Source organism: Lampris incognitus, chromosome 9, assembly GCF_029633865.1.
Source record: "Lampris incognitus isolate fLamInc1 chromosome 9, fLamInc1.hap2, whole genome shotgun sequence".
Classification (NCBI taxonomy): domain Eukaryota; kingdom Metazoa; phylum Chordata; class Actinopteri; order Lampriformes; family Lampridae; genus Lampris; species Lampris incognitus.
Window position 1 is genome coordinate 2,975,038 of NC_079219.1, and position 23,636 is coordinate 2,998,673.

General features: G+C 47.1%; 1 protein-coding gene and 1 long non-coding RNA gene across 4 annotated transcripts; both read left to right on the top strand.

Annotated features, from left to right (window-relative positions):
• Positions 1 to 235: 235 nt before the first annotated feature.
• On the top strand, positions 236 to 10,711 carry dhdds (dehydrodolichyl diphosphate synthase). Of its 3 annotated transcripts, none has more exons than XM_056286628.1 (9): positions 236 to 267; positions 724 to 803; positions 1,607 to 1,723; positions 1,834 to 1,976; positions 3,655 to 3,771; positions 3,909 to 4,010; positions 4,188 to 4,302; positions 8,299 to 8,406; positions 9,877 to 10,711. In XM_056286628.1, the coding sequence occupies exons 2-9, from the start codon at positions 741 to 743 to the stop codon at positions 10,117 to 10,119; spliced, it is 1,008 nt and encodes a 335-aa protein (XP_056142603.1). In that variant the 5' UTR covers positions 236 to 267; positions 724 to 740; the 3' UTR covers positions 10,120 to 10,711. The 3 variants fall into 3 exon arrangements, with proteins under 3 accessions (XP_056142603.1, XP_056142604.1, XP_056142605.1); XM_056286629.1 differs by having other exon boundaries at positions 255 to 267; positions 727 to 803; XM_056286630.1 differs by having other exon boundaries at positions 261 to 290; positions 727 to 803.
• A 945-nt stretch (positions 10,712 to 11,656) lies between these two features.
• On the top strand, positions 11,657 to 16,745 carry LOC130118280 (uncharacterized). Its single transcript, XR_008810753.1, has 6 exons — positions 11,657 to 11,863; positions 14,167 to 14,193; positions 14,277 to 14,306; positions 14,754 to 14,804; positions 15,064 to 15,120; positions 16,058 to 16,745. It is a non-coding gene; the product is annotated as an uncharacterized LOC130118280 (long non-coding RNA).
• Positions 16,746 to 23,636: the final 6,891 nt, after the last annotated feature.

Below are 23,636 nucleotides of genomic sequence, written 5' to 3' on the forward strand. Positions count from 1 at the left end.
CCTGCGTCGTGAACCCCTGCGGAGGTCTAGAAAGCGGGGCGTGTTCGGTGTGAACCGCTGCCGGCTGCGGCTTTCTGAGCAGGCCGGCGGCTGGAACGACCCATCCTGCTGTTTTCTCACGGACAGTCCGCACCTTCCTCCGACTACCGCCAAACACGCCGTTTAAGTCGCTCCACGTGTTCTGTAAATCTAGCGATCGGGCGGCTTCGGCCGGAAGCCGCCTACGTCACTTCCTGCAACGCGGAAGCGAACGTCATCGTTAAGGCTGTGAGTTGGAGGGCTGGGAAAACGTGAGGAATTATTAGGAAATCTAGAGAAAGTCAGTTTGTGGCGCAGTCATTTGAATGAAAGAAGCGACTTTTAATATTCGCAGGTGTTTTGTTTGACAAATGGCCGCTGCCGACGCGCGGCGGCGGTAGCACGGAGCGACGGTTTCTCTGCCGGTTGGCCACGCCGTGTGGCCGCCGCGGCGGGGAGCGGCGGCTCGGGGCTCAGGGTTCGGGGCTCGGGGCTCAAGGTTCGGGGCTCGCCGCCGCAGGCAGACGGCTCTGTGAGCAGCACGTCCGACCACGCTTGTGCTGCTCACAGAGCCGTCTGCCGTTGCTCAGGCCTGTCGGGGGACTCTGGTTTCATGAGGATACCGTACGTGTGTGTGTGTGTGTGTGCGTGCGTGTGCGTGTGTGTGTGTACGGTTTCTCACCCGTGCTTTCCTTGTTTTTTCAGAAGGCCTGAGTTTGAAGATGTCGTGGATAAAGGAAGGTGAGCTGAATCTTCTCGAGAAGCTCTCGGCCAACGTCATCAAGGTAAACCTGCCAAATGGAAACCAGGTCTCTGCCTTGCAGCGGCCCTCTGCTGCACACACCTTCTGATGGCACATGACACAGATTGGGGTTCGAGCCCCGGGGTCGTCCAACCTGGGGGGTCGTCCTCTGTGTGTGGAGTTTGCATGTTCTCCCCGTGTCTGTGTGGGTTTCCTCCGGGGGCTCCGGTTCCCTCCCACGGTCCAAACACATGTAGGGCAGCTGACTCGGCCGTACTAAATTGCCCCTAGTAACTTGTCCCTATATTATATATGGATACTAAATTGCCCCTAGTAACTTGTCCCTATATTATATATGGATACTAAATTGCCCCTAGTAACTTGTCCCTATATTATATATGGATACTAAATTGCCCCTAGTAACTTGTCCCTATATTATATATGGATACTAAATTGCCCCTAGTAACTTGTCCCTATATTATATATGGATACTAAATTGCCCCTAGTAACTTGTCCCTATATTATATATGGATACTAAATTGCCCCTAGTAACTTGTCCCTATATTATATATGGATACTAAATTGTCCCTAGTAAATTGTCCCTATATTATATATGAATACTAAATTGCCCCTAGTAAATTGTCCCTATATTATATATGAATACTAAATTGCCCCTAGTAAATTGTCCCCATATTATATATGGATACTAAATTGCCCCTAGTAAATTGTCCCTATATTATATATGGATACTAAATGGTCCCTGTGCAGTAGAGTGTTAAATAATAAGGTTGGTGTTTATTTTACATTTCTGTTTTGACTCCCCTTCATTCCCATTATGTCTGACAGGCTGGTCCGATGCCCAAGCACGTTGCCTTCATCATGGACGGCAACCGACGATTTGCCCGCAAGAAACACGTGCAGCGTCAGGAGGGGCATATGCAGGGCTTTAACAAGCTAGCGGAAGTGAGGATGTGAACAGGACTGAATGTCGTTTTTGTCGATGTAGTTCATTACTGATCTACGATCAAGAGGGTTCCACGTGGCTAATATATCTATATCCCAACCCCACCCAGACCCTGCGCTGGTGTTTACACCTGAGCATCCCTGAGGTCACGGTGTACGCGTTCAGCATTGAGAACTTCAAGCGAGCCAAAGATGAGGTGGATGGGCTGATGGAGCTGGCGAAACAGAAGTTTTACAAACTGCTAGAGGAAAGGTGAGTATCAAGTCCAAAAGAACCAAGGAGCTGATTTCCTCGTTGTTAGAGTCTGGACAAAAGGCACATTCTGAACATACCCACAGCTTCCTCAAAATCCTTTGAAGAGAAACTACACATCCACCCAGACGCAAACAAGTAATGAGACAGCATTTAAAATTAGGGTCCTACTGAAAATGGAACCAAAATAACCACTTCCAGAAAAAGATGTGCTGGCTGTGGTGCAGAATAGCTTAGAATGCTTTTTCCGTGCTCAGAGCACTGGTTCCCCCGATATATGTTCTAACAGCTTTGGCTGTTGTAAGAGTACTTTGTGGTTCAAAATGTCTTTATGCATGCTCAATAACCCAGGTGAGAAAATCACAGGAAGTTGAATCATTTCATCTGGACACAGCGTTTATTGGGAGAAACGTTTCATCACAATGGCGATGGAATAGTACACATGGCCATTGAAACTGAAGTTAATGGTCACAGTAATTGCATATGAGACCGATTGTTGGTTTCGGTCGTTATGCCACTGTATTGTTTATAAGGGTGGGGACACCTGCAGTCACTGTATTGTTTATAAGGGTGGGGACACCTGCAGTCACTGTATTGTTTATAAGGGTGGGGACACCTGCAGTCACTGTATTGTTTATAAGGGTGGGGACACCTGCAGTCACTGTATTGTTTATAAGGGTGGGGACACCTGCAGTCACTGTATTGTTTATAAGGGTGGGGACACCTGCAGTCACTGTATTGTTTATAAGGGTGGGGACACCTGCAGTCACTGTATTGTTTATAAGGGTGGGGACACCTGCAGCCACTGTATTGTTTATAAGGGTGGGGACACCTGCAGCCACTGTATTGTTTATAAGGGTGGGGACACCTGCAGTCAGTTGAGACTGAAGAGGTCACTTATACCCTCCCTTTTTACACCAACATTAGCGTGTATAAGTGGGGGTTTTAAACGCGGGTAAACCCGCTAAAAATAGGCAATTGACCCCTTCCAGTGCCAGCGGACGAGTTTGCCTTTCTTTTCTTTTTTCTCCTGTAGCGTCATCTTTGACGTCATGACATTCGTGATGTCACGAAGGCGCCGGAAAACAGGGAAGTGAACAGCAGAAGGCAGCGCGGGAGCCAGAGAGACAGTGGTTAACGTTACTTGTGTGTATCTTGTACTTCAGGCTCTCTTCCAAACCATACAAACTCAACACAGACTGGACGATGTTCGAGCGCTGCTTGAACGAAGACACTGCAGCCACAAACAATAAACGTTTTTCCTCAGTTGCCGGCGCAATTTTATGACGCGCGGGACAATGGCGCTACGTCATCGTTCAAATTAGCGCGTCCACCCGGGTGTCGCATTTACATCAATGCCAATCAGAGGCAGAGCCGATAAATACCCATGACTACTGCAGAGTCATGTGACCCGGGAGTGAAGGCCGGTTGTACACCTTTACATTGACCACCAAAGGCGGGTGTCAGCGGGTTTTCTGGCTAGTGTGAAAGGGTTTTAGATGAGTGATGAAACATTTCTGCCAATAAATGTTGTGTCCAGATGAACTGGTTCAACGTTCTGTGGTACTTTGCGGTTTATTTCTGTTGTGAGGTGACAACAAGAGGGTGTCTCCCGTGTGCTGTGTGGAAGTGTTTACTAGTATTATGGCCGCTCATCTTTTTCTCATTCCTGTACTAGGGAGAATTTGGAGAAGCATGGCGTGTGTATCCGAGTACTGGGAGACTTGACCATGTTGCCACAGGACCTTCAGCAGCTTATCGCCAAAGCTGTGGTCGCAACCAGGGCTCACAACAAGTACGCTGCTTTTTGATTATTTATGGTGTAACTCTTTTGCGCTCATCATAACTCAACTTTAGCACTCTACATATCTGACTAATGTATATCTAAGCTGTACAACTCGAATGACTGAAGATACACTCTTCTGCCAACAGATGTTTCCTGAATGTGTGCTTTGCGTATACCTCAAGACATGAAATTGCCAACGCCATCAGGGAAATGGCTTGGGGGGTGGAGCAGGGCATTATCAAATCGAGGTAAACATGTAACAGACAGGCTGACGTCTCTAACGAGATGGAATTAATCGTTTCAGTATCCAGGCTCATTTCATTTGTAGGCTCACCATCCACCATGTAAAAGAAAGTATTGTAACCATTGCTATAACCTGTCCCCCCCTCCCCACCACCACCCACACACACCTGTGTGGTGCTCAGCGATGTGTCAGAAACCCTTCTCAGTGAATGTCTGTACAGCAATAACTCCCCCAATCCTGATCTACTTATCCGCACATCTGGAGAGGTTCGACTCAGTGACTTCCTCCTTTGGCAGGTAAGGACTGGAGTGAAAAAAATAAAAACAGTGAGCAGAGATGTTTGGGTTTTTTCAGAGCCGTATTGTTTTTTGCCTTTCTTTTTTTTTTTTTTTTTGGAGGATAAATAACTCTCAAAGATGTGTTTTTCCTGGAATCTTCCTTGTCCTTTCCCTGCTTATTGTGTTGCTGCACTGCTTAGTGGCTGAAAAGACCTCAAGGTCAATTCCAGTAACCGGCACGCATTTTGGCCAAGTTTCCTTCAGCAAGACCCTGAAAATCCACACACTTGTTGTGAGTTGCTGTGGATGACACTGTTGGCTATGTAATTCAAATGCAGAGGTGGAAAAACCCGGTCCAGAAAGTAAAATCCCTAACCGTGTCTTTACTCCATCCATGTATTAAACCAGCTGATTTGGGAAACTAGTCAGTGCAATCTGATGGTTGGAGTAAAGAAACAGTTAAGGTGTTTACTTTCTGGACCGGGTTTTTCCACCTCTGTTCAAATGTCTACATATATATATATACTCTTTATTTGAAAGCTTGATAGTATTCTGTCCGTGTCTGTGTAGGTTTCCTCCGGGTGCTCTGATTTCCTCCCAGTCCAAAGACATGTAGGTCAGGTGAATCGGCCATACTAAATTGTCCCTAGGTGTGTGTGTGTGTGTGTCTGTGTGGGGGGGGGGGGGGCAGTGATGGCATGGCGGCCTGTCCAGGGTGTCTCCCTGCCTGCCGCCCAGTGACTGCTGGGATAGGCTCCAGCATCCCGCGACGCTGAGAGCAGGATAAGCGGTTTGGATGATGGATGGATAGTGCTGGAAAATATGTTAAGATGTGTGTAAATCCATCTCCTCCTCTTCCTGTGCTCCATCTCCTCCTCTTCCCGTGCTTCATCTCCTCTTCCTGTGAGAATGGCGAAAAAAGGCACCGCTCACTTTGCATAATTCCAGCAGGAGTTGCCTAGTTGGGTATCGGGTGTGGTAGTATCAGAGTAGTTTTACAAGTAAGAGTCCATGAGAAGAGTATCGGAGCGATACCTGATACTGGTGTCGGTGCATCCCTAAGCCATGTATTAAAATGGCGTTTTATAACTTCGTTACACAACATAATTGTTGCTCAGAATGCTGAAAAGCTGATGTGGAATTTCAGTCAAATGTGATTACATGACATTTGCCGCCATTGCCCCATAATCTTATACAATTTGGAATTAAAAGTTGCAAACAAACCCCTGCACACTGTCCAACTTGCAATAATATATTTATTTGCATAATAATTTCAGTGCTCGACCTTCATCGGGCACTTCCACTCGTCCCTCTCCTACCCACGTGTCTGGTGAAGGAGATGTGTGAAGTGTTCTTCTGTCCAGAAGTTGCTATTAAGCTTTTTTCTCGAGGACCGACCTCGGTGTTGTCTCCATTACAAAACGTGATCATGTCTGAAAGTGACAGAGCAGGAATTTTGCCGCTCAAGGGTGTTGATTAATGCTTAATGAGATATTAATTTGTGTAATACATGTTTCAGCTGCCACCAGAGATCATAACAATCATTTAGATATGAGCAGGGCTGGGCAATATGGACAAAGTCAAATGTGACGTTTTTGACCGAATACCAGTATTTTGACGATATGTAGAGATGACTATATGACAAAATATCTACACAATGACATTTTTGATAAACACTCACTAGTAATGTGGATATGATGTCCAAACAGGTAGAGACAAACAATATAACAGCTAGAACAAGCTCATAAGTTCAGAAAATTGCATCTCTTTACTGTAACGCAGCCATTAAAAGCAGGAAACGACAACGCGTGTGTCATGTCATGATATTACAACATCCAGAATCCCACATGATGTCTTGTCTTACATCATGATATCGACATATCAGTATGTTGCCCAGCCCTACTTATGATTAATGGCTAATGATGATACTGTGGAGGTTGAAAGAAAGGAGACGAGACCACTTCTCCGTTTGGCCACACAGCCGTGGGGTCGTTAATTCCACATGGTGAATATTAACGTCAAAGTAGGTCACTACGCACCCCCCCCCCCCCAGAATTCACCATGACAAAAAGAAAAAAAATCAACAGGGCGGGGGACAAATAATGCGGCCAAAACGGCTCCTCTTGAAGGGTGTCGGGGCAGGGGGTGTCCACACTGCGGGGGCTGGGCAAATTGAACTGGCCTGTCCAAGTCCAGGTGAGCCGGCTTGAGGCGGTCCACCGAAACCCGCTCTGGCTTACCGCCCACGTCCACCACAAAGTTGTTAGTCCCCGCCGCCAGGACGCGGAAGGGGCCGTCGTAGGGTGCCACAGGCAGGATGCTCCGCTGCGCACCCGAATCAACTAGCAACCGCTGGCTGGAGACGGTGTCCTGAATAAACAGCAGCCTGTCTTCCTGGCCAATGCTCAGGGCTGCTACTGAGCGCCGGCCCTGGCTTTTCCCGCCCTGCTGAAAGTGCATGGTGCACGGCATTGCTTGGCTTTGGTTCCTAACCTAGCATAGTAGAAGCACAGTCCCCCTGAGTCCTGCTGCCGACGAGAAACTGCTGCTGCGGAGACGCCCACAGTCTCAACCAGCGGTGGTGGAAGAGCATGGGCAGGCAGCAGAGCGGCCGTACACTGCTGTCAGCTGGCGAGAAAAATCCTGTCAGCCTCCGCGGCCAACTCCCGGAAGTTGTTGGAGGTGGACAACTTGGAGCTGGCCAAGGCAGCACGGACGTGTGAGGGGAGCTGACGGAGGAACAGCTGGCCGAAAAGCAAGGCGGGGTCGCGCGAACCCAGCATACTCAGCATCTTGTCCATTAGCTCCGATGGCTTGCCGTCTCCCAAGCCTTGCAGCGAAAACCACCAGTCAGCCCGCTCCACCTCTGCTAGCTCAAAAGCCTGCAGCAAGTGTCTCTTAATCGTACCGTACTTATCCACGGGCGGTGGGGCTTGCAGCAGGCCCAATATCCGTGACACCATAGATGTTCTGAGTGCCGCCACGACGTAGTGGTACTTGGTCTCATCCACGGTGATGTTCCTAATAGCGAACTGGGCTTCGATGTGAGCGAACCATGCTGCTGCAGCCGTTTCCCAGAAGTTGGGCAGTTTGGGCGAGACGGCGTTGGCCACCACCGCTACACTGGTAGCTTCGTTCTTCATGGCTCAAGTCGGGGTCACCACCAGGGAGGATGTAAGAAGGGAGATGAGACCGCTTCTCTGTTTGGCCACACAGCCGTGGGGTCGTTTATTCCACATGGTGAATATCTAACGTCAGAGTAGGTCACTACAATACGATCATTTAGAACGAGTCTTACTCGCTTTGGTTGGTTTTAAAGTCAAGAGGTAAAAGCTTATTCCCTCCAGTTCTATCAGACAACGCCATTCCTTGCTGCGTGCCAGAAACTCCTTTTGGATTTTGGCTCCTGGAGGTGGTTATCATAACCAAATGTTGAAGTCATTCAAACAATTTTCACTGATAATCTTGGAAATGTCACCGGTGTGGTGGGGCCACACAAATGGGCCTTTTTACACGTCTTTAGCTCCATGACGGCTATCTCATTTAAGTGCACAAGAGCTGAAATGGGACTCGTAATGGCATCAATGTCATTTGTTTAAGTCCAGCACACGCCCGCAGACCTCAGGCTCGTATTGCTATGTAGCGCCCCTTCATCTGTTACTCTCGTAAAAACTAAAATATAATGAAATAAAAGGGAAATAAAATGATGTTTCATGTCCCATATCCATACTTCTGCAAAACAATCGACCCTGAATTGTTCTTGGGGAAGGTTGGCTGTTGGGTTTTACGGGGAATTTTTCTTGCAGTTACTGCATGGGTGCAATAAAGCAGTACCATTAAAGTACAATGGTTCAACTTATTTCAAAGACGTGGAATACTATTTTTCCAAAATATAAATTTTGCGTAAAACATGGTGTAGGCCCTTTGGCTCATATCTATAATCTGATGATGATCTCTTACATTTTGGTGGTGATGGAGACATGTGTTGATTTCTGTTCATCCGATATCCTGCAGACTTCCCATTCGTGTTTGGTGTTCCAGTCAGTCCTGTGGCCAGAGTATTCATTCTGGAACTTATGTGAAGCCGTCCTCCAATATCAGTTCAATTACAGATCCATTCAGGTAATGCTTTTATTATTTTTACTATCATTTTTACCTTTTTTACTGAAAATAAAATACAATGAATGATAATAATAATGATGATGATGATGATGATACATCATAATACGCTTACAGAAACTTACATAAGTTTAATAATAAACTTATGTAGTGCATCTATGACAACTGTTACAAAGTGCTTTACAAAAAGTATATTGATTTTAAAAAAAATCAAAAGAACACAAAATATTTAAATGAGAATAAAACAAGTAATGAAATAAGATGTAGGACATGAAACGTTTAGGAGGGCCAGTTTATAAAAACAGTTTTTAAGAGTGTGTTAAAAGGATGTAGACTGTGGCAGCCTGCGCTCCATGGGAAGGGCTCTCCGGTGTCTTAACAGCTCTAACAGCCGTGACCCTCTGGTGAACGATCTGGACGGTGAGAAGAGCCCGTCCCTAGGACCTCAGGCTGATTGGTTGTTAACAGATCTGACATGTATTCTGGGGTCATTCTGAGGCGAGCTTTTAAAGTTCACGTTTTAAAACCAGTTTATAAAGTTTACAGAAAACCAGTGCCAAGGTTGGCCTGGTATGCTCCCATGTTCTCCACATCAGTTAGGTCTTGCTATACCGTTATGAGCTAACTGCAAGCACAAGACTTGTTTTAATCCAGGCATCATAATCATTTAATAGCGTACTGCAAAAATCCAATAATCCATCTGTGAGGAGACGAACACAAACTTTCTCATGGTCACCATGGATAAAAAGGATTTGATTTTTGATATGGCAACATCTTTTGAGCCTGCTTTGGAAGACAGACAACAAGTCTTTTAAAAAACATGACCTTTATCTATAAATGAATAAATAATACATAGCATTAGCTATAATGCTCTTTATTGAAACTGATGTTGTATGCCATCTGTGTGCCATTTGGGCGGCATGGTGGTGCAGTGGTTAGTGCTGTTGCCTCATAGCAAGAAGATCCTGGGTTCAAACCCCGGGGTTGTCCAACCTTGGGGTCATCCCAGGTCGTCGTCTATGTGTAGTTTGCATTTTCTCCCCATGTCTGTGGTGGGTTTTCTCCGGGTGCTCCGGTTTCCCCCACCATCAAAAAGTCATGCATGTTAGGGTTAATACTCCTGTCTGTGCCCCTGACCGAGACATGGCAAGACCAACTGGAGGTGGTCCCTGGTGCTGCACGGCAGCTGCCCACTGCTCCTAACTACACAGCTAGGATGGTTAAATGCAGAGTGTAATTTCCCTACGGGGATCAATAAAGTATTTCAAAATCACAAAAAGAAAGAAAAGAAAAAATCTGTCATATGTATCACCCTGCATTTTTGTTCAAGCTGTGTGAATATGATGTAGAAGTCTGCATGCTGTCAGTATGCACACAAGGTTGGCACTGCATGTTGCTGTACCTATCTAATGTACTTGATGATTGAAGTGATTTGTACATGTGACTGGTCGATATTTCTGCATGGTGCTTCAGAAAGCTCGAGATCTCCATCGAGAGGAGCAGGCCCGCCAGCAGGTGGAGGAGGACCGTGCCTGTGTGGGGGAGCTCCTGCAGCATCATGGGAATGGAAAGCCAGCTGAGGCCCAGAGGAGACAGGAAGCACTGTCGCATTACACCGTATGCCGAGAAGAACGGATTCAGGACTTTTTAAAAGCACTGAAGCACAAGAGAGACTCATTCTTTAGTGAATTATCTAGTCAAGCTGCTCTGGCCTAGAGAGGCTGCAGAGAATAGACGCCATGTTGAAATGGGATGTAACCCAACATCGGTTGTTCTTCCACAAAAGGGCTCTCATGGAAAAGCAGAAGAGTAAACAGGAGCTGGAAACAGTTTCTTTTTGTATTACTGATTTGTACAAAGAGGGCAATTTTACCCCTATGGGGCTGTTGTAAAATATGGATATTTATGTAACTAGATCAAAAGTCTAATAAGAGGAATGAATTGTCCGTTCAAGATTTAGCTTAAGAACTAATATGTTGTGTAAATTGTGTCTAAGTTGCATGCTGGTGATTGGAGGATCAGGTTCTACGAGCCTAACCCTGGCTTTAGGGTTCGGTATCCACTGCAGTTGGCTTGAAAAATTTGAAATTGTATGATTTCGTGACTATTGAGAGCAATCTTGATGTTGTTTAAAATGTTGATGTTGATGGCATATAAAACCATATTTTGACCAGCTTTTTAGGCAAAATAAAAATGTATCTGTATGAAACGCAGTAAAAGATGTCTTGATGCATGCTCAATGCATCTGCAAAAACCTTAGTGCTTTAGCCCAATATGATTTAGAGTTTATCTGTCGTGAGCCCTGACAGTTGACATGTAATTTGAATCAGAATTTTGAATAAGAGCTGTTGCCTCAAGCGAAGGAGTTCAAGTATCTCGGGGTCTTGTTCACGAGTGAGGGTTGGATGGAGCGGGAGATTGGCAGGTGGATTGGTGCGGCATCAGCAGTAATGTGGACGTTGTACCGGACCGTTGTGGTGAAGAGGGAGCTGAGCCAGAAGGCAAAGCTCTCAATTTACCAGTCAGTCTTCGTTCCAACCCTCACCAATGGTCATGAGCTTTGGGTAGTGACCGAAAGGGTGAGATGGCGGATACTAGCGGCTGAAATGAGTTTCCTCCGTAGGGTGTCTGGGCTCAGCCTTAGAGATAGGGTGAGGAGCTCGGACATCTGGAGGGAGCTCGGAGTAGAGCTGCTGCTCCCTCATGTCGAAAGGAGCCAGTTAAGGTGGTTCGGGCATCTGATCAGGATGCCTCCTGGGCACCTTCCTTTGGAGGTTTACCGGGCGGGGCCAACTGGGAGGAGACCCCGGGGTAGACCCAGAACTCACTGGAGGGACTACATGTCCAATGTGGCCTGGGAACGCCTTGGGCTCCCCTAGGAGGAGCTGGAGGGCGTTGGTGGGGAGAGGGACGCCTGGAGTGCCCTACTTAGCGGCTGAAGCTGAATTAATTTTCAAAAGTAACTGAATAAGAACATTTCCAGTGTCTTCTGAGTGGCGGTGTCAAATATGAAAAACAAGTTAAAGGATATGATTGAAGCTGTTTGTCTGGTCTGGTGGTGCATTTTAACCACTTAAACTTGAGTTTTCAAACAGGTGTCTTATTTTCAGCCTGTCCAGAAGATAAGTTACAAGCAGCCTGCGTTACAGCGCCACCCTGCGGCTTTAAGTGTTCAATGCTGGAACGCCTCCGCTGTAATAATGGGGAAAGGGTGGTGCCTGGAAGCATGTGATAGATTTGCATCCAATGACCGACTTGAAAATATAAAACTGGTTGAAACCGGTTTCGTTCTTATATTTCAACGTATAAAGTATTATAACATTCGGTTGTGTTATACGTTGGTCATTGTGCCGTCACACTTCAAGTATTCGGCCCTAACCCCTTGGAGGAAACCCCCATTTGTTTTTGCCCATTTTCCCACTTTTGTTCATTTCTGAACAACAAGATGCCCAAGAGAAAGGTAAGTACACTCACGCAAATAATACTTTGATTTATTATTTTTCATTGCAAATGCTCAAGTTTGAACTGGAGGGTGCGTTTTGATGTGATTTCTGCGCCAAAAGATGACTGTCGTTTCGCACTTGCTGGGCAGTGGAAGCTGGAGGGATCAAGTCGACATTTTCCCCCCCTTTTCTCAGAACAGTGCAACCGGGGTGGGGGGGGGGGAGATATATTTTCGACTTTAATGATTTTGCCGCGGCTACTCCAGGTTTCCCAAGTCGCAGCCTGCAGAGCAACTCTAGGTGCAGCCGCTCACGTCTGCCGTGCACGTTTCAAAACACTGCCGCCCTGCAGCCCTGCAGCTCTGCAGCTCCGCCGCCCTGCAGCTCCGCCGCCCTGCAGCCCTGCCGCCTTCCTGACAGCGGCACAGGCGTGCGGGGCGATGCGCGCGCTCCAGCGGGATTCTCGCTACTGTAGCGCGCGACTACCTGTTCCTATGCGGGATTCTCGCTGTACTTTCTATTGACCCGTTTAAAAGCGTCTTTGGCATGACGGCGACTCGACGTGCCACCAGGCGCTGGGTACGGAGGTCACCTGGGAGTCAAACTAGTCTTAAGCCCCACGCCAAGTCACAAGTCAATCGGGCGCGGCAGGGTACTAATACTCTGGGTTATTTGCCCCTGTCCATGTGAAGTACCCACGGCAGGGTACTAATACTCTGGGTTATTTGCCCCTGTCCATGTGAAGTACCCACGGCAGGGTACTAATACTCTGGTTTACTTGCCCCTGTCCATGTGAAGTATCCACGGCAGGGTACTAATACTCTGGTTTACTTGCCCCTCCTGTCCATGTGAAGTATGCACGGCAGGGTACTAATACTGGCTTTTATTTGCCCCTGTCCATGTGAGGTATCCACGGCAGGGTACTAATACTCTGGGTTATTTGCCCCTGTCCATGTGAGGTATGAGAATGGGCGGGATAGTGAGTGAGTGTCGGGTTTGTGGCGGGAGCCGTTTCCCGGTCAGTAATGGCACTTCCGCAAAACGGCTCTCGCGTGTCAATCGGTTTGAAAGGCCAGGGGAGCGCGAGCCAGCCCACGCGTTGTTAGCGGGTATGGAGGTGATCCCGCCACGTTATGTGCTGCGCTATTACGCCCGCAGGGTAACGGAACTGGTCCAGACCAATCAAGACTTGACTTCTCTGCAGCTATGATCCGCATGCAAAGCGGTGGTCTATGAGGCGCTATATGATGATGATGATGATGATGATCCCTGCAGGGGGTTGTACGGGTGCGGAGGTAAAGATGGGCAGCGCTGTAATAAACGTTGTGAAGGTCCCTTCGGAATACATAAAGTGGCCGTTCTATTCCGTTCTGTTCCGTTCTATTCCGTTCTGTTCCGTCCCTAGCGGGGCTTGGCGCGCTGGTGACGTAACAAAGAAAGTGTCGCGGCGCGAAGACGGGTGTTATGGTTACGGGGCAGATTTGAATTTGAATATGCGCGGGATTTTTTTTTCTTTTTTTTTTTCTTCTGCACTTTGACTGAACGGCAGGTCCGAACAAAGTGCGCCAATCACAAGCGGCCCCGGGGACGGAGGCGACACGGCGCTGCGGTTACACACGCAACCAGGCGTGAGGGAAACGCACACCACCAAGCACAACCCGTCTCCTGCGCTCAGCACCGACCACTAGCTTTACACCGCCTTTCTTGCCGACCACTAGCTTTACACCGCCTTTCTTGCCGTCTAACCCGTCTCCTGCTCTCCTCTCCTCTCTGTATGTGATAAGACTTGTCGGTAACACGCGTTATAACCGCCGAGTTCAGCATCTGTACAGCAACACGTGCACGGGTGGTTAGTGAGCGTGTTAATAGGTGTTTATAAATACTTATTAATACTGCAGTTCATGATTAGTTCATGTACAAGTGTACATGTAAATAGTGTGTTAATCATGTACTTACACTTTCTGAAGGGTCTTATGATCCTTTAGACTTTTGTGCGTCTCAAGGTGCTGCTGGTCTTTCAGTCTCGTGTGTAAATGCTTTGTAAGACATAGATAGTCCTCACTTTAGATGAGCTCACACAAAAAAATTAACTTACAAGTAGTACTACCTGAATTAATCATGAACTGTAGTATTAATAAGTATTGATAAACATCTGTTAACACGCTCACTGACCACTGGTGCATGTGTTGCTGTACAGGTGATGAACTCAGTAGTTACCAATACTTAACTAATGCCTCATTTGTGTAGGTATTATGAAGGGTTACCGCCTTACCCTGCTTGGATGTAACTCTAATGAACATTTTGTTTTTAATTCTTCCAGATAGACGGCACTGCTGAGACTAAGGAGGTATGATATGAACAGTACTCTAAATTTACAGCTGATCTCTGAATCTCCTGGAGTTTTCTAATCTTCTTCTCTCCCCACTGCAGCCTACGAGATGGTCCAAGCGTCTGGCAAATGTAAGCTCTATACTCCCAACAAATCTGACTTTTGATAAGCATCGCGAATTGCACATTTGTAGCTGCCCCTTTGTTATTACTGAAGCATACGCATGTTTTGATTCATATTTTTGTATCTTAAAGATGTAGCATGCAGACTTTATAGATCTATAGGTTATAGATATGCTATAAATGTATAGTATATCTCAACTCGTTTTGTAAATGCCCATTAGTACTTGAGTCATGCTGCATTCCATTATAAAGACTATTAAATTATTTAACTCTCATTTACCACCTTTTACAAAGGAAAGCAAGCACTTGTATATCATAATAGCATTTAAACTATATCACCAAGACGTTGTGATTTGAGTAACAGTGGTGTTTTCATTAACGTTGAATATGCAATCAGCACACAACAAGTGATTCCAGGTTTAAATCCTATCTTTTCTTTGCTCCCCTCTTTTATAGAAACCCCAACAACCAAAACTGGCACCTAAACCCAAGAAAGCTGCAGTAAAAGTACAGAACAGTTTTGTGTCATTTGTAGATTGCTAAAGCATGACCTGTTGTTTTGTGTGCGAGTCTGGTCTGTGACCGCGAGTGTGTTTATTGGAAGTTTGTCCTGTTTGCAGGTTATGATAAGCTTTTCAGAAAACAAAAATTAAGATACAGTGGTAAACTAATTCCATCAGTTTCTGGAAAAGAGGACTACATGACTTGATCATGGGGGCTAAAGGTCTCGCGTGTGTCAGTAATCACATGTCCTGTTGTCTCACAGAAGGCGGCCAAAGGAAAGAAGGCCAGCCCGGCTGAGAACGCTGATGCCAAGGCCGAGGTTAGTTGCATTACGGGAATATTCCCCTCCTGCAGATTTGTCGTCAGTGCAGTTTTCTTCTTTGAGAAAAGATTAATTGATATGTGCTTCCAGTATCGAGAAATGCAGCGATGCTTTGTGAAACAGTCCCATTAAAAGAACGTTAATTCTGATCTGGAGAAACATCAACAGAACCGCAAAAAGGGAAATAGGGGTGGGGGGTGGGGGATTTGTGAAAAAACTCATGCGGAAACCATCAATGAAGAAAATAATTTCATATTTATTGTGAAGCAAAAAGCAGTGCATGTGGCCGTGCTCACTTTTAACAGAAATGTTTGCCCTGCACAGATGTGACTAGGGTTGGGCATCGTTTGGATTTTAACAGTTCTGATTCCGATTCTGCTTTTCGATTCCGGTTCTTTGAGAGGCGGGGTCAAAACAGGTCACATGCTTGTTTCAGGCAGGAGATGGAGACCGCGCGGCGCCACATGTCAGACATGGTACACTGGTTAAGCTGGACACCGTGGAGGTGAAGCTGTCGGGCCATGTTTGCTGCGCATCCTCCCTTGCACGAAATAATTTTGCCACAGGCGTCGCACTGTGCCACACTTTGGACCGCCGCTTGCTCAGGGCCATGATGGCGCACATTTAACTGGCGGAGGCGGAAACTACGGAAGCTGCATGCTACCACCACGGAAATGGAAACTAACTTTAGTGCAAGTGAACTTTATTTAGGAACCGATAGGCGGAATCGAAATTTGAATTTCTTAACGATTCCTCTGGAATTGGAATTTTGGAACCGGTTCTGGATGCCCAACCCTAAATGTGACTGCATGAAGCTGCTGACCCAGCATGCTTAGCGTGTCGCATACAGTGTGTGTAATGCTGTGCTCATGTTAGGGGAGCGTACACGTCTGCAAACCAACACTTATCTGTTTCTTTCTCCTCCCGTTGTCAGACACCCAAGGTTGAGGCCACCGGAGATGCCAAATGAGCAGTAGTGAGCCTTGGGGAGGTTTCCTTGTTCTGTGTACTTGGTGATTGTACAGTTTTGGAAAAGTATTTTTTACCAAGTTTTATATTACAAATGTCATTTATAGTTTGTTTGTTTGTTTTTGGGGGGAGGTGCACATGAAATAATGAAGTGGGGTGGGCGGGGTCACATCCATATCTACTTTTATGCCATTTTGAAAGAATGCCATCCAAATCCTGTAAAAGTAATATTTTTAAGTCGTGTGAATTTTATTTTTTTTTAACTGCTGAATAATACAGATATTTTCCTACGTTATGGATTTTAATTCTAGTTTTAAAACCCAAAACAGTTATCACGAGGCAGCTAAAGTATATGGATAAAGGTTTAAGGAGGAGAGGATCATATTTTAACGTGTGAGCATGTGGACTTGCTCAGTAAATGTTTTGAAGCACTGTATATCTGGTCTGAAAAGAAATACCGCAGGAAAAGCCTGTCTGAGGAAAACGCGTATTAGGTCAACGGTTAAATGAATTTTAGGCAACTTATGTGAGCTTGCTCGTCTGATGAAAAGTTCTGTGTAGAGATTGCGTCCTCGAACAGTTGGATAAAGCTGTACACACTTCCTTTTATGAGTTTAAATGTTTGATGTTCCCAAATAAAATGTTCCAAAACATCTATTTGTATTTATTTATTTGCAGAATACTGTTAGTTTCCAGATGTAATGTTGTGATTCTTTGGGGTTCGGGACCCAAGGCTTTAACAAGCTACTCCCGTGTTCAGAAACAAGCTATTTGTGATTATAAATGCAGGTTTGACGAGCATCAGTACATCGCCGGGTCATAGAGGGGCATTATCTCTCAAACAAGTCTTCCTTCCACAGGACTGAAGTACCCCGACAGCAGCCGGGCCGGTGTTCAGCTGCACCCGACCGGGAACACTAAGTTCACACCACCGATTCCCCAAGCACATGCACACAAAGCCAGTCCACAAGAATGAGATACTTGTTAACTCAGCTGTGACTTGTGCAACATTGTGTACTGTGTGTGGATAAGAGTGTAGCCAACGACCAGAATAATCACACTCATCTGTCTGCCAGCCAGGACACTTTACTTCCAAGTGATTCAGAGTTTGGTGAAATAATTTATAGCTGCCCTGTGTGATGGCCTGGCAGCCCGTCCAGGGTGTCTCCCGCCTGCCGCCCAGTGACTGCTGGGATAGGATCCAGTCAGCATCCCTGCTGCCCTGAGAGCAGGATAAGCAGTTTGGATAGTGGGTGGGTGGGTGGGATTTATAGCTAGATGCACAGCCAAGTAAAATAAGATGCCCCCGTTTGTCCCTAGAGGAGTCAGAACACCAGCAGCCTGAACCTGCTGACATTTCATCTTGACTCTCAGTGGCGGCTGGCCAGTAGAGGGCGCTGGGGCGCCACCCCCTTCAAATGTCAAGAGACGAAAATCTACTTAAACATGGTAAATATAATGTAGTTGTGTAATGCAAATAATGATAAAATAAAAGTGTTTTCAGTCTGTGAGCGCCTGTCAGCAGCATTAGATACTGGTTCAAATGGTATTTGGTTGGTTTCTGTCTGAATACATATACTTCCTGTCTGAATACATGTACTTCCTGTCTCAATACATATACTTCCTGTCTGAATACATATACTTCCTGTGTGAATACATGTACTTCCTGGGTGAGGGGCGCCGGCCAAACCATACCTTATGTAAGCCCTCAAACTTGTGGCGAGCGGGTGACCTGAGGCTCCTGTCTGATTGGTTTCTTCAGGTTTTCCAGACACTCCCACTCTTATTAGCAGTGAATTGGTATTGTTTTAATGGTTTTTGATCTGATGTGATTGGACGATTCTCGTGGCTGTCAATCGTGTTCACACCCACCACCACGCCTCATCTCGACTGTGAATCATCCACCGTCTACCAACCCTGATAAAATCGATAGGCTACGTTGTCCTTAATAACTCTGGGACTGTGTGGACATTAAAGCAGCGGTCAGGTGTGCTGCACCAAGCTAAATTGCCCCCCCCCAAACGTTTTAGCACCAGCCGCCACTGGTGTATATATCTGCAAACTGGCACAGTGAGTTACTGAACATCACGTTTCTGTTCCCAGGTCTCAGTGGCCGTGTACAGATCCAGCCTTGGGCTCTTGCTCACATGTGTGGTTATGTGTGTGGTCTTACCAGTAGCAGTGTTCTGAGGCCAGAGACGTCTCGGGAGCTAGACGTTCACAATTGTCCATCGCAAAGTGAGCGTGCAGTTGCCATCTTCACCCCTGTGCACAGCATGCAGGATTTCATTCCAGCCCAACACCACATGCGCTGCTGCGTTCACTGACTGGTCCCCAAAGTGAAAAAAGGGAGGAAAACGCTGTTCAATGCAGCATTTATTTTTCTTATTACAGCCTTTAAAGACACACAGATGTAGTCATTTATGGGCAAATTATCACAAATAAAGCATAGGCTAAATGCAGACCACCTTGCTGCAAAGTGCTTTGGAGCTTGCACTTGTCCATTACTGGGGTATCCTTCTTTAAATAAAGTCCGCTTATTTTCTGCTTCCCCGCCGGGAATTTTCCAGGTTGTAAAATGTCCCACACTAACCCTTACAATTTTTACTACCTCACTAAATATACCTCTTTTCTGTCTATATTTTCTCCTTCGTGGTTTTTTCGCTGTTGCTTCCCAAATTAGTCTAAATTCAACCCTTATTCCTGTGACCGAAATAACCCCTATCTCGAAATCTTCCCTCTCTCGTACTACTATTTTAGTATTATGACTCCAAATGAAGGCTGACACTTTTTCCCTATCCCACTTTAGTGTCTCAGATATCCAAGTAGTCAGCTGGTTCAACACATAAGACTCACTTTCCATTCATACACTTGCTAGCACATTCGCTCCACATGCACACTGCTCTGAGTACTCCTCAGATTTCTGGCCAGTGTCACGAGTACTCCTCATTCATTCATTCATCTTCGGCTGCTTCTCCGGGGTGGGGTCACGGTGGCAGCAAGCTAAGTAGGGCACTCCAGACGTCCCTCTCCCCACCAACACCCTCCAGCTCCTCCTTCGGGATCCCAAGGCGTTCCCAGGCCAGATTGGACATGTAGTCCCTCCAGTGAGGTCTGGATCTACCCTGGGGTCTCCTCCCAGTTGGACGTGCCCAGAAAACCTCCAAAGGAAGGCGCCCAAGAGGCATCCTAATCAGATGCCCAAACTACCTCAATTGGCTCCTTTCGACGTGAGGGAGCGGGGGCTCTACTCTGAGCTCCCTCCGGATGTGCGAGCTCCTCACCCTATCTCTAAGGCTGAGCCCAGACACCCTACGCAGGAACCTCATTTCCCTAGTACTCCTGATGAGAGGTATTTCTGCAGTTTCTTCTTCTTCCTCTTCTTCTTTACTTATAAACATTTATCCACAAACAACACAAAACAATCACTTTTCCACACAAGCTCAGGACAACAAAGCCCTATTTTCCCTCTGTTTTCCCCCCTTGTCTCTGGCTACACTGCTCCAAGGCCAGATGTATCATTACTGTACACTGGGCTCTTGCCCAGTCACCCTTATCTATTTAGTTGCCCACACAAGAATTTGGCCTGTCTCCCATACAGAAACACCATATCCAACTTCTTTCTGCTTATTAACAACTTCCTGCCCATTCAGGCCTCTTTCTGACACACAGAAAGAGCGGTACCACAGATGTTATATTCTTTATGCCACCTGTCCGTTCAATCCCGATCAGGGAGTTACGCCTTCCGACTCAGAGAGAGCCTGCTCGAATCCCGGGGTCAGGGAGCCACACTCCCCGACTCAGAGAGAGCCTTTCGCCCGAATCCCGGGGTCAGGGGGCCACACTCCTAGACTCAGAGAGAGCCTTTCGTTCGAATCCCAGGGTCAGGGAGCCACACTCCTAGACTCAGAGAGAGCCTTTCGTTCGAATCCCAGGGTCAGGGAGCCACACTCCCCGACTCAGAGAGAGCCTTTCGCTCGAATCCCGGGGTCAGGGAGCCACACTCCCCAACTCAGAGAGAGCCTTTCGTTCGAATCCCAGGGTCAGGGAGCCACACTCCTAGACTCAGAGAGAGCCTTTCGTTCGAATCCCAGGGTCAGGGAGCCACACTCCTTGACTCAGAGAGAGCCTTTCGCCCGAATCCCGGGGTCAGGGAGCCACACTCCCAGACTCAGAGAGAGCCTTTCGTTCAAATCCCAGGGTCAGGGAGCCACACTCCTTGACTCAGAGAGAGCCTTTCGCCCGAATCCCGGGGTCAGGGACCCACACTCCCCGACTCAGAGAGAGCCTTTCGCTCGAATCCCGGGGCCAGGGACCCACACTCCCCGACTCAGAGAGAGCCTTTCGCTCGAATCCCGGGGTTAGGGAGCCACACTCCCCGACTCAGAGAGAGCCTTTCGCTCGAATCCCGGGGTTAGGGAGCCACACTCCCTAACTCAGAGAGAGCCTTTCGCTCGAATCCCGGGGTTAGGGAGCCACACTCCCTGACTCAGAGAGAGACTTTCGCTCGAATCCCGGGGTTAGGGAGCCACACTCCCTGACTCAGAGAGAGACTTTCGCTCGAATCCCGGGGTTAGGGAGCCACACTCCCTGACTCAGAGAGAGCCTTTCGCTCGAATCCCGGGGTTAGGGAGCCACACTCCCCGACTCAGAGAGAGCCTTTCGCTCGAATCCCGGGGTTAGGGAGCCACACTCCCCGACTCAGAGAGAGCCTTTCGCTCGAATCCCGGGGTTAGGGAGCCACACTCCCCGACTCAGAGAGAGCCTTTCGCTCGAATCCCGGGGTTAGGGAGCCACACTCCCTAACTCAGAGAGAGCCTTTCGCTCGAATCCCGGGGTTAGGGAGCCACACTCCCTGACTCAGAGAGAGACTTTCGCTCGAATCCCGGGGTTAGGGAGCCACACTCCCTGACTCAGAGAGAGACTTTCGCTCGAATCCCGGGGTTAGGGAGCCACACTCCCTGACTCAGAGAGAGAGCCTGCTCGAATCCCGGTCAGGTTTTCCCGAACACAGAGAGAACAGTGCAGGGGCTGGACTGGCTAAAAGAAGAGATCTACAGTTTTCCTCACATTCAGCACTCGCTTAGTCATCTGTCTTCCCACCTCGCTTCACCTGAACTTAATCTGGCCTTGGCTCTCTCTTCCCCTCTTGCACACAATATCACATCAGACTCTTTAGCAACTTTTTTTTTTTTTTTTTTTTTTAGCAATTTCAGGTTCTTTTAGAGGGGAGGCCAAGTGGTGCTTTAAGAAGTCCTGGAAATATTACTGTGGTCATGGAAAATTGTAAAGTTAGGGTATAAAATTGTATTTCCGGTTACTGACATTTCACATCAGTGTTTGAAGATTGCGCGGTAAGTTCAGTGACCAGCTAAAAGTTACACCGACCATTTAGTGACTGTTGATGTTTTGGTGTGCCGCAGTGTTACACATCCCCACACTGCAGTCACCTGAATATATCCATCCATTATCCATCCATTCATTCATTATCCATCCATCCATCCATCCACCCATTATCCATCCATCCATCCATCCATCCATCCATCCATCCATCCATCCATCCATCCATCCATCCATTATCCATCCATCCATTATCCAAAATGCTTATCCTGCTCTCAGGGATGCTGGATGCGTGGCTCTCCTGTGCTCCGATGTCCAGCCGCGCCCGGCATTATCGGAGCTATTGCATATCAATAGCTCCGATAATGACGGGCGCGGCCATAACATCGGTACACAAAAGAGCCACGCATATCTATGGCTGTGTTAGCGACGGGCGTTGGTAAACATCTGATCACAAAGAGCCACGCATATCAATAGCTCTGACAAAGACTCCTAGAGGATAAATACTGAGTCTCATCAGCAGCCAGTCAGACTAGCTTGGTCTAGTCAGAAAGGCACGAACTGAGGAAGCCTCTTGGATAAGAGGTGAAACATCTTCACGGATATATACCAAGTCCAGTTGCACTTGATTCAACTCCTTTGGCTAAGTACACATTATCTTTCCTCACACGTTGTTAATTCAAACACACCATGTGCTGTCAGTATATTCCTGTTGATCACCACAAGCACACATGTCATTCGCTTCCCAGGAGAACTCGCAACCCTGCCAACCTTCGTCAAATTCAGAAGGCTATTGCTGCTACCTCCTCCTCTGTGGGACTATATATGAGGAACTCCACAGCTAAAAAAAACACTCAGTCCATCATAAATAAAGTTACAGACCTGTCTGTCTTCTGTCTTTCTTTTTTTTTTTATATCAAAAACACTTGAATATGCTGTGTTTAAACAAACTAATCTCTATTTCTCACAGAATAACCTGTTGGAGCCTAACCAGTCTGGCTTCCAAATTGGTTACTCCACTTAGACTACCCTGCTGACTGTTATGGACACCCTGTGGCAGCAAGAGCTGCCCATAAGGCATCCATTCTCATTTTGCTTGATTTTATCTGTAGCCTCTGACACTATTAACAATTATGTCCTCTTGTCCACGCTTTCGGATCTAGGTATTACAGGGACTGCACATAGATGGTTTGAGTCCAACCTCTCGGGTAGGTCCTACAGGGCGTCCTGGAAGGGAGTGGGGTCCAAGTCACACCAGGTAAGGACCGGCATCCCACAGGAATCTGTACTTGGACCTCTTCTCTTTTCACTGTACACCCCCTCACTGGGATCGGTCATCCAGGCACAAGTTTTCTCCTCCTACTGGTGATGACGCCCAGCTCTACGTCTACTTTCCTCCTGGGGACATCACTATCTCGGCGTGAATCTCAGTGTGCCTCAAAAGCATTTCGGTCTGGATTAAGGAAGGCCACCTCCAACGTAATATCTCCAAGACAGAGCTCCTCATGATCCTGGTAAATCCAACAATTCAACGCCACATAAATGTTCAGCTTGACATCATTAATACATCCAAGTCTGCTAGAAATCTTGGGGTAGTGATTGAAAACCAGTTGAGTTTTGCTCACCATATTTCAACTGTCCCCCGATCCAGCAGATTCACTTTGTACAAGATCAGAAAGATCCGACAGTACCTGTCTGAGCACTCTGGCACAGCTCCTTGTCCAGGCACATGTCATCTCACCACCTGACTACTGCAGCACTCTACCGGCTGGTCTACCAGTGCACGCTGTTAAACTTCTGCAAATGATGCAGAATGCAGCAGTGCACCGGGTTTTTCAATCAACAAACATGTCAGCACATGTCCCACCTCTCTTCATTTCTCCAGTGGCTCCCTGTAGCTGCCTTCATCAATTTCAAATCCTTGTTGCTGGCCTTCAGAACATTCACTGGATCTGCACCCACACACATTGCATCACACATCAGGCCATATACCCCAACCTGCTCCCTAACGTCTGCAAATGAGCGGCGGCAGTGCATGGAATGAGTTCTCAGTGCAGACTCTTCTCGTGCGTGGTGTCCCAATGGTGGAAAGAGCTATCCAGCTCATTGCAGTCCGCAGAGACACTCGTGCCTTAATACCTGATTCTAGTTTAGCTATGACTACTGTTCTTCTTGATGTTGACTCAATTAGTTCTAAGTTGTTG

Coding starts and splice junctions, on each gene's coding strand:
- dhdds (XM_056286628.1), top strand. CDS start 741: ATGTCGTGGATAAAGGAAGGTGAGCTGAATCTTCTCGAGAAGCTCTCG. Junction 4,011..4,187: donor CAGGGCATTATCAAATCGAG/GTAAACATGTAA, acceptor TGTGGTGCTCAG/CGATGTGTCAGAAACCCTTC. Junction 4,303..8,298: donor GTGACTTCCTCCTTTGGCAG/GTAAGGACTGGA, acceptor GATATCCTGCAG/ACTTCCCATTCGTGTTTGGT.